The 11,265-nt window shown below is 38.5% G+C and overlaps 1 protein-coding gene across 2 annotated transcripts; it reads right to left on the bottom strand.

Moving 5' to 3' along the window:
* Window positions 1–2,858: 2,858 nt before the first annotated feature.
* Window positions 2,859–9,893, bottom strand: LOC137729056 (QWRF motif-containing protein 2-like). 2 transcript variants are annotated; one of them, XM_068467878.1, is made up of 6 exons: window positions 8,123–9,887; window positions 5,993–6,112; window positions 4,327–4,443; window positions 4,134–4,223; window positions 3,504–3,611; window positions 2,859–3,412 (listed from the first exon to the last, which is right to left on the bottom strand). In XM_068467878.1, the coding sequence occupies exons 1-6, from the start codon at window positions 9,590–9,592 to the stop codon at window positions 3,332–3,334; spliced, it is 1,986 nt and encodes a 661-aa protein (XP_068323979.1). In that variant the 5' UTR covers window positions 9,593–9,887; the 3' UTR covers window positions 2,859–3,331. The 2 variants fall into 2 exon arrangements, with proteins under 2 accessions (XP_068323979.1, XP_068323980.1); XM_068467879.1 differs by lacking the exons at window positions 2,859–3,412; window positions 3,504–3,611; window positions 4,134–4,223; window positions 4,327–4,443 and adding an exon at window positions 4,547–4,788 and having other exon boundaries at window positions 8,123–9,893.
* Window positions 9,894–11,265: the final 1,372 nt, after the last annotated feature.

The following is an 11,265-nucleotide window of genomic DNA, read 5'->3' as shown; positions in this document are numbered from 1 at the left end:
TATTTGGTCATTAATAGTTTCATACCTCATCTTTAAAAAGTTTCAAATGACATACCTTATCTTCGAAATTATTGCAATGTCATACCTTCCATCAGTTGTCTATCAATTCCTCTGTTAAATGCTGACATGGCATGAGGCATGGCTCACTTTCTATTAAATAAATAAATAAAATATTAAAAAAGTAATAAAATATTAAAAAATATTAACCAAATATTAAAAATTGAAAAACAAAAAAACAAAACAAAAACAAAAAAAAAAAAAAAAATGAAAAACAAAACAAAACAAAACCCATATCCCATCACCCCCCCCCCCCCAACCAAAAACCCCCGAAACCCCATCCCCTCATCATCTTCCTCATCTGTCGTCCCCCCTCCCCCACCCCTTTCTTCCCTCTCCCGTCTTCCCTAAACCCACCGCGCACCCATCCTGCACCTCCTTCTCCGCACCCATCCTACATCTCCTCCGCACCCAGATTCCTGATTGGTTTCAAAGGTTCTAACTCTCTCACACTCCCGCTTCGATCTGATTTACTCCACCATTTCAAAAATCCACAATTTTTTCTGCGATTTTCTCACTGATTTGAGCAGCAAATCCGCCATTGAAGCTCGGGGAACTATGTTTTGCAGGTTTTGGTGATGACCCAGAACCCAAAAGCTTTAAATTTTTTCAGAAAACAAAGGAAGCAATGGAGGGTAGGATGAAGAAATATAGCCAAGTGAGTCCAGAGAGGGCGAAAGTGTGGACTGAGAAGTCGGCTAAGTACCACCAGAACCAAGTCGTAAAGGAGGGAGGCTTTGAAGGATTTGAGGGAGGGGACGGAGGAGGAGGTGGAGGATGGGTGCAAGGGTGGGTGCGGAGGAGGAGGTGGAGGATGGATGCGCGGTGGGTTTGGGGAAGACGGGAGGGGGAAGAAAGGGGTGGGGGAGGGGGGACGACGGATGGGGAAGATGATGAAGAGGATGGGGTTTCGGGGGGTGGGGTGATGGGATCCGGGTTTTGTTTTTTTTTTTTTTTTGGGGTTCAATTTTTAATATTTTTTTATTTTTTTAAATTTTTTTTAAATTTTTTTTATAGAAAGTGGGCCCCGTCTCATGCCACGTCAACATTTAACAGAGGATTTGATAGACAACTAACGGAAGGTAGACATTGTAACAAATTCGAAGATAAGGTATGCTATTGAAACTTTTTAAAGACAAGATATGAAACTGTTAATGACCTAATAGTTAAGGTAGTTTTATATAATTTACCCTATAAAGACTAACTACATTCATAATGTTTGGAGTGAAAAATAAAATGAGTCAAGAAGGTTCAATTTTTCTCATATTGCACCATAAAATTTTAAAATCGTATCAATTTATGTCTTCAATCTAATTGACTGTCTGATCATGCGTAACAACATGTGCCTATTTATGAGTTGATGTGGTAGCAAAGCTTGCACAACATCGAGAAAAACTAATTATCATGGAATTTCAACTTCTTCTCAACTTCATAGTTCAAAACAAAAATGAATCACATAGTTTGGTCTAGATGATGTAAGTGTGACTTCTAAGCAACCTAGAAACGAGTGTCATGTCAACCACATTGTTAATTTAACAGAGGATCATATAGTCAAATAGATAGAAGACATAAATTGATATAATTTTATGCTACAATGTGAAAAAAAAAAATGAAAACAGTTGGGCAAATTTTGGAATTTTTTAGATTGAACTTGAAATATTCAAATACATTCCAATTCTATCAAACTCTTTTTGGAGTGTTTGGATTTCGAATTTAAATCGGACAAAATATTTTGAACTCGATCTGAATCGGATTTTCTTAACCCTCAGTCGAAGGTTATAAAACCGACAGTTTCACTTTCAGTTTGTATTTTCAATTGGGTGTTAATGGTTGGCCATCACATCCTCATGTGGTGGAACTAGGGTTGGAATATATTGTCAAATTATCATGCAGTCGAATTGTCAAACGTACAATACTGATTTTGTGTCAATTGGTAATGACATGTACCAAACCAAAAATTTTTAGTACGGTATTGGTATTCAATACCATTACAATACTATTACCGTACCAAAAAATAAATATATTATATAATTTATATATATATATGATTTTATAATATTTCAATAATATTTAGGAAAAAACCCTTTATTATCTCTCATTCCTTCTACACTTTCTCTCTTCAACATTTTATGTAACTCTCTACAAGGATTGGTGTTGGTGGTCTTGCATGTGCTTGCTGCTTGTGGTTTCTTACTGCAAGGATTCTATTTGGGTTTTCCAATTTGGGCTACACCATATGAGAGTCATAAAAATAGAAAAAACAAAAGTTTGGTCCTTGACTTCGGTAGGGAAAAAAATCAAATTTTGGTCCATAAAGTGGTCCAAAACAAATTAGCAATTACCATGACCATACCTGCCAACTGAACTATTTGGCAATACCATAATTCACTATACCAAAAATTTGATATGATAATGGTAATAGATTTTGTCATATCAAGATTTTGATATGGTAATTAGTACGGAAATTTTGGTACGGTGGCCGTACCAAAACCGTCCCCAGGAGGAACTTCAAAAGGGCTGTCGTAGACCAAAATAGTCAGATGAAGTCAAAGTCTTCTTTCCAGTTGACTACTATCGTCCCATTTCTCTTTAGAAGATTTGTGAATACGCGGACGATCTTAAGCCGTCGGATATGACGAGCTCAGTCAATCAATGGTGAGTGAGTGATGTTAATAATATTCTTCTTTTCTCATTACCAACTTGACCCCTTTTCCATCGATGGAGGCAAACGCATGTGCGAAGTTGATTCGTAAATTTTCAATCTCATGTTGACGCATTTACATAAATAAAAGAGCTCGAGAAAAGAGGAATGATAGGATCAGTCGCGTATCATCGCCTAAGTTAATCTCAATCATTCTTACTAGATCCCACATTCTTGGGATTGGCGAAATAACAAATACACGAGCAAAAGAAGAGGGACATTGAGAGGGTAGAATGAAGAATTACCACAAACTAAAGTGTAATCAGGAGAACATTACATACACATATACATATACATTTCCTTTTGGCCCAAAGGAAAGAAAAGAGTGCTTGTATACAGCTAATTAGCGAGAGGGAAAAGCCCTCTTCTGTATTCTTCAGATACAAAGACACATGAGACGAGATACTTGACACCGAAGACCACAACCAGTTTCCAAAAATGCCAAATGCGAATATCGGAAGCCAAAACTAGCTACTTGATCAATCCTTACCTCTGCTGCCTCCACCCGGTGGAAAAAGAAAGGTTCCGTGTAATGTGTTAGCATTAGGAGTGAGTAGTCAAATAAGATCAGTTCTACACACGTGTTGTCAGGCTTCGGATGGTTGGGACACGTTGTAATTGTATTACATGGGTTCTCAAGCTACAATCCTTGACCTGTTACGTTGGATAAGAAAGCAATTGAAAAACGGAGGATAAAAGTGTGAGATTGGAAGGACAAAGAAAATGAAAAGGACGGGCAGATTACCTGCATGGCAGATAACGTGGACAAAAAATCTTTGCATTGTTCAAGCACAACCCGTTCTGTCGTGGTAACCTTCATAAGTTCACACACCAAGGAATTCATTTCCTCCACCTGTAAAAGGGAAGTGCTTCAGAAACTTCCTTAAAACAGTTTCAACTTCTTTGCAGATTGTTAAGCTATTCGTAAAGAGGCTACAGTAGTTACATCTACCAGGCATCAATAGATAACATGCATAGAGGCTAGGTGACATGCCAGAATCAAATCTCATACGCTGTCAAAAAACAAGAGTGATTGGGGTGGGGGTGTGGACGTCAATAAACTTTCTATCAGATCAGGAAGCAACTGTTGTAGCTCAATCCAATTGCTATGTTTCGTAATTCAAAAAATAACATAAATGACCTAGGTGTTGCAATGGAGAAGAGCGACTTTTTATGGTTTTGTTTAATAACCGGCGCTAATGTTCAGAAACAGTGACTTCATTTATCACCTTATTTCCTTCTATAATTAGAACCTATAAGTAAATGAACCTGCTTGAGGAACAGGATGTTAATGTAATGTTTCTGTGAAATGTTTTACATTAACAGCGACATCAACCAAGAAAAGTAAGATTCAAGAGAAACAGAAATAGGTTACCTTTGACGAAAGAGAGCATATCGAGGATGCCATTGTCTGCATCACATCAGCTGCCGAACCCACAGCTTCTTTCAGCTTTTGAAAGTCAACCTAACACAGAATAAGCATTGTCAGTCTTTTGAACAGTAATGGCTCCTTCAGGCCTTTGACATGCCCTTTGATTAAACAAAGGGTAAAAATAAAAAGTTCGTACTATTGCTTTTCCCACAACCGGAAGACGGAGAGTACTGGCCTGCAAAGCTTCAGTTGCTCCTAGCAAAGAACTAGAGTGATCTCTTTCCAGAAGACCCCATTCTTCCAAATAACTAATCTACAATCACCAAGCACAAAAAATCTTCATTCATTATGAAGGAAAAGATAAATAACAAAACAAACAGTAGACACTAAAAGAAAAGAGAGGAGTATGTATTTAATACAACACAAATTCATGGTATGATTACATGATATAGCTATCAAAGGTTTATACAATGTATTCAGTTGTAATCTCTGCAAGGAAATCATTTGGTAAGAAAATAAATGGTATTTCATGGTAAGAATAGACATACAAACTCAGGAAGATGAGCTTTATTTGGAAAGACATTTAACTATATTGCACGCAGACATACACCCACAGGGAACATCCATGAGGACGTTTGGATGCTCCCTTCACCAGCACCTACATTGATAGTAGTAGAATGAGTTAATTGTGTCCATCTTCTGCATTCGATGGACCAGATTTGAGATTGACATTTGAAACTCTGTAGCTCTGACAAGAACACAAGGTCTAGAGCATATAAGTATAATTTAGTGGCAATCAATTGAGGTAACCAAGATCTCAACCAAGGTTAGTATTAGTAACTACGCAAGCCCTTCTTTGCCCAAAACAAAGTCTCACTTTCTGTTTTTTCACAATGCCTTTGCAGACAAGAGATTTGCAAGTCTTCCTACAGAAGATCTGAAGATGTAGCACACTGTCTTCGTAGAAAACATATTACTTCACTAAGAACTTTCCCTCATCCGTAGTGTGCCCCAACTCCTAAACATTTCTTTTTTTATTGGAAACAAGACCATCTTCTATGAGAGACCTGATTGCCCCAAGCTATCCAGGAGTAATGTTCACCAACAAGCATTTTACAATAAAAGGTTTCGAGTAAGAAAACTAATAAGATAACACCTTTTACCATCACCATTATCCATAAACAATAACTCATCCTCACTACAAAGGGCAAACATCCTTAATACTATTATGATTATAAAGTTATGACAACATGAGCATTTTTAAGAAATTTTAATCCTCCTATTTGGTTATCGGAAATCTGGAAGCTAACACATACAAAAAGGTTCCATATAAACACCAAGTTTAGTTCTATCCAAACAGCTACTTCACGTAGTAGGACAATGAAATTTGGAGTTGGAGGAAGATTCTTTTCAACATTATTCCTTTTATTGGATGCCTAAATACAAATCATTTGAACTTGACTAATCAGGATACAAGTTGCAAAGAATTTATTAGTGGCAATCTTATCAACACTGTCTTCATAGTGCTTTTTGGACATTCATGCAGATTAACGAAAGAAAGAGAGTGGAATTAATCCAGAAGAGGGCAAAGGTAGCAACATTGATGGTATCAGTTCTTCTTTGAACATAGACAGTCAAAAGTTCTAATAAGGAGTCAACAAAGTGCAAGAAAGGTTTATCTGAAGGCCAGCACAAAACTTAGTTACATCTCAGAAACATGAATCTATTGGAGAAATGATTAGAAAAAATTGCTACCACCACCATATTATGTACTATTACATTCCGGATGCCAGTCAATATCACATGTTAGATTGGAGCATAAAGTAAGTGCTATGAAGATGAAAAAAATCTTTGAAACTTACTTGTCCTCTGAGAATAGAAGTTAACTTCAATTTTTGCCTCAACAAGAGTAACTTGATCTTTTTGAGTGTGACAGAATGCCGGAGCTCTGAAGTTGTTACCCATGCATTCCACATGTTTTTCTGGCACCCAAGAAAATACAAATTTAGATACAAGAAAATTTACGTAAACAGTAACCAACCTGACCATTTTGCAACTAACTTATTTCATCACAATACACATGCAAACTGTCAAAATATCAAAACCAGACACAATGTATCAAGTCACTTTGTATATATGGATGGTTCATACAGAAACAAAGAAGTCACAAAATGGAAGTGAAAGAGCATACTCGCTTGTAGAATCTTACATTCAGCCAAGATCAAACATTTGAAAAGTTCAAACTGTCAGACAAGTTAAAACAGTTATATAAAAGAAAAATAGTTCGCCAGGTAGGGTATGAACGCCATTTTCAAACAAATGTACAAGAAACCCATAGAATCGGCAGAAAGATAATTACATGAGGGACCTAATCCAAAAGAAGAAAAAAAACGAAGAGTTAAAACCATAGAAGTTATTCTAATAAATGTAATGGTATGAGGGCAAAGGACAGAGATCTAAATATCCAAAACCAAACCAATTAAAAAATAGATCACACTTTGTTTGTTTCTAAAATGAGTTGAGATGCAATATGACAGATGCTCACCAATTTGATACATTAACTTCACTTTTCTAGCATGAATCATACAGTTCTTATCATCAATAACAAGCCTATTTAAATGTATCTGCTTCTTCTCCATACATATACCAGCATCAATCACTTCCGCAATGAGTTCACAGCATTAACAAGAGCTGGAACCAGAGGAAACCATATATACCAGCATCAATCACTTCCGCAATGAGTTCACAGCATTAACAAGAGCTGGAACCAGAGGAAACCACTAAAACAACCTCATAACCTTATGCTCCACTCCTAATATCAAGCCTGTCCAATTCGACAGTGACTTTTACTAGAATGAAGTAATCAAGTGAAAGATTCTCCGGAAACCAAAATTATTAACAAGACATTGGTTCTGGATTGGTTTGCATGACCAAGCCAAGAAGTAAAGTTTATAATGTTATCGATAACAAATCGTCAGATAAGTGCTTCATTTGACTTCATCCGACAGAAATTTTTCAAGTTTCACTGAATGAGAAAGCACATGGGAAACTGATGCCATGAGTTGAAGATATTTATTTGATGTAAGTTTAGGATATGAATCAATCTCGCAAAAAGTACTAAGGACACCAATGAAGCCCCAAACATGACAACACTCCAATTCATGGAGTCTATGAAAATGAAAGAGCAGAGAATTCTTCATTGCATGCTAGGCAAGAGCCATCCATAGTTTTATCTCCATTCTAGACCAATTGGTTAACTAAAAATCACTTCAAAGACTACACAGATCACCTTTCTATTTTCACTTTCCTAACTAACTCCACACGTTCCCAATTGCAGCAACACAGTTTTTTCCCTTTTAAGTAAAAACCAATGACAGTGACACCCCTCATTTAAGATCTGATCTTCATTCCTTGTATTACCCAGAAATGAATTAATATAATGGCATACTCAAGCTGAACAAAGAGACGTCCTCCTCAAGAAGAAAAAGAAAAAACAAAAGAGACCTGCCACAAAATAATTAAGCTGAAAGAGAAGTTAGCCTTCTCATTGTAATTACTGGGGAAACGAAACACTAATCAGGAGTATATACAATGTTGAGAGTATAAATCCCACATTGGGGAATTATACCCTTGCCTAACAGTTTAAAGATCTTGGGCATTTTCCCTCCTAATGCCAATTGGCTTTGGGTTAAATGCTCACATTCTGCTCTGGTACCAAACCAAGCTACCATGTGTTGAGCCAAACAGCCCATGTCACCTAATATGTGTTATCCACATGCTAGACTTAAATGACCCCACACTTGCGGGGAAAAGCTTGAGGAGTGTGAATTTCCAGTTGGTTTTGGATATAAAGTTCAGTACATAACGAAGTGATGTATATATGGATAACGATATCTAGGAGTCTATGACCATACAACACAACAAATTCCTGGACAAACATTACTGAAATCAAAAGACAGAAAGCAATGCAACTTATAGCACAGAGATTATACCTCGGCATTTCGCCTCTGCACCATGAAGGTAGCATCTGATCTTGCATTTACAAACCGCCATTGCAGAAAACGGTTATACAGAAGCCTGAGCATGTGTGCATCGACAATCCTGTCTTCCCCCATCTTCCCTCTCCGAGTATCAACAGAAAAACTGAGAATTGAAGGTGCAGGACCAGAATAACTCCTATTCAAGGTACTTTCAACACTACTTCTCCGAGAAGGACTATAACCCCTTGATGGTGACAATGATGAAGAAGACCAAAGTTTACCTGGCGAAGCAGGCCGAGTTGGTACCCTAGTGGGGGAAGCCATTGTCCGGGAAGATGATGACAATGGGACATCACCATTAAACCTTTTCGATTGAGATTGAACGAATTTTGCTCCTGCTCTAGACACAGGGCTTGTTGATGAAGGCAAACCGGGATCCTGCAACCGCCTCAACCGGCTATTAGTCTCCTGCCAAAACCTCGCTGACACAGCAATGCCACGAGGTAAGGTTCGACCCTTTTCGGCACCACCAGCATCCTGCACACCTGAGGTGCTACCAGAAGAAACACTGTCTGTATCAGAAGCAGTGAGATCAGATGGCACAGAAGACTCATGGGCCGAATTAGCATCTGGGTTTTGCCTAGCATCCTTCAAAAGCTCAGCATTCCCCAAATCCAAGCTCAATCTACCATCAAAAGAAGCTCTTCTGCTCTCATCAATCATGGATTGCTGCAATGGTCGACCCACAATCCCAGATCCAATCCCACTGAGCTTCCTGTTGTCCGAGCGGCAGTCCATGCTCCTGGACAACAAGTTATTAGTCCCACCCGAGCTCAATTGTCTAGTCCTGGCCGGCCACCGGTGCTGATCACCGGGCTTAGAATTCTCAGCCTGCTCTCCTCTCACAGGGGTCGACCGGCGTCTCTCAGGCGTGGCCTTCCTCGCCGCAGTCCCACTCGGCGAGGCTGCAGCCTTAGTCTTACTAATCGGAAGCGAAAAGGCCTCACCTTGGAACGAAACCGATAAGCTCCGAGTGGAAGTGACCAAAAGCCGAGTAGCGGCAGAGACTTCAGAACCGGCATTGCTCAGCCTCGCCTCGGGGAGGCCGCCGGAGGTCCGAGGTGTAATGGGTCGCCGACGGTCCACTGATTGAGCCCTTTTCTGAGCCGGAACCGGGGTCGAGTTCGAAACGGAGTTTATGGACCTTGAGAGCAATGGAGATGGGCATCTTCTGGAAGACGCAGAGGACGAGACCGTAGAAGTTGAAGTCGAGGTTGAAGAAGAAGAAGGAGAAGGAGACATGTATTTCGACGAGACTTGCCGGCCTCTGGGTCGCTTCTGAACGAAGCCATTGTCTTTCTCGGAAGGTAAGAGAGGAGGCCTCGATGGGTTTTGGAGATGGGGCCGTGAGCGGTGGTCCGATGAGGCTTTGGGGTTGGGCGGTGGGCCGGTCGGAGCTGCTTCAGAAACCGCAGCCACCATGATAGGGGCAGTTCAAATCCTCTTCACATTGCGTCTCAGAGACTGAATTTTTGGGAACCCGCCATGTAAATTCCCCAAATATAGCAATGCAGATTTAAGAAATTGCAGGAGAATCTGAGAGAGGGAAAAGCAACGAGCTTTGCTATCTCTGAGATTGTGGGTTTAGAGAGAGAGAGAGAGAGAGAGAGAGAGTAGGTAAAGAGGAGAGGTGAGATTTGGGAGTGTATGAGAGTACGGTATTAGAGAGTAGAGACGAGAGAGTGTATGGGCGAAAAAAATGAGAGAGTTGAGGAGGTGGGGCTTTTTCCTTTCCGCGTTTCGGAAAATTCGTTTTCTGAGAAACCTAGAGGGACGTTAACGTGCGTTTATGTTGATTTAATTACGTTATGCACTTCAATTTTTCATCGATTTTGTTACTACAATTTTCTCCACATGTGACAGTTATGGATATATTTTGTCCAAGGCCAAAAATTTCAAAATTAGTATTTTTCTTTTTCATACAGCGATTTACTGTGCTTTCAGCTTTGTTTGTTTTACTAATAGGTTTACTTCTACTGTTTTTTATTATCTACATTAAGGAGTATCGAAGTGGTTAGCACTAATGTGATTCAAATTCACATTTGACGAGAATCGAACTTAAGTCCTTTCAGTTACAAGTGAAGCTGACTACCACTAGATCGTAATACTAAGTTATTGGTTTACTTCTACGGTTAGTATTACACATATTGTCGAAAAATAAGTTATAATTTTTTATTGTCCTTCTTAAGGAAACATGTCTCTACATAGTTATGTTTGTGAATGAGTAATTACCATAAAGTACAAGATAAAACTTACAATAAAACTAAAATGTATTAATAAACCCACACTTAATAATCAGACTCTTACTATCACTCAAGCTTTCTCTTGTGTTCACTGTTCTAAAAATCTCCGCCTAGCACCGCCTAGGCCCCGCCTGGGTGTTAGGTGGTTGGTCACCGTCCCAATTAATGCATAGATGTTTGAAAATTAAGAAATAGCACCTAGACCTGCTGAGGTGCCCGCCTAGGCACATACCTAGCCCGCCCAGACTCGCCTAGATTGCGACTCACTTAAACACAAAATAGATAACTTTCATTGTGCATTTTATTTTATTTTTCAATAAATTGTAAGAGACTTATTAAATACTTAAATGAACACACTTAATATGTTTGTTCTCCATGTTTTCATTATGTTCCAATACTTCATAGTATATATGTCATTCTATTTTGTAGTTTATGATGAAATTATATATATATATATATATATATATATTAAGTGTAAACAGACACTTGTTTATACAAAATATAATAGATTTACTTAACAGCACCGATTTCTTTTTTGTGTTTGTGTTCATGCATTTTTTGCTTAATTGATGGACGTTTTTTTTACGAAACTCCTATTGTTGGTCACTAAGTTGTTAACACACCAAATATAAAAGAGCAGATTAATTTAATGAGTACATGCATTTCGACCTGACAATTTCTTACACAACCTATTAACTCGATCCAAATTGACATGAAAATGACGGGATTCAAGTCAACACGTTAACTAATCAGATTATTATCAGGTCATAAATTAAGAATCCATTATTAATGAGTTCTTAACAGGTTCACCCGCCAAATAAGAAAAAAGTTTGCTTTATAATTTTAAACTAC

Source organism: Pyrus communis, chromosome 3 (assembly GCF_963583255.1).
Source record: "Pyrus communis chromosome 3, drPyrComm1.1, whole genome shotgun sequence".
Lineage (NCBI taxonomy): Eukaryota > Viridiplantae > Streptophyta > Magnoliopsida > Rosales > Rosaceae > Pyrus > Pyrus communis.
The sequence above is the reverse complement of the archived record's forward strand: the minus strand, read 5'-3'. Positions and strand labels throughout refer to the sequence as shown.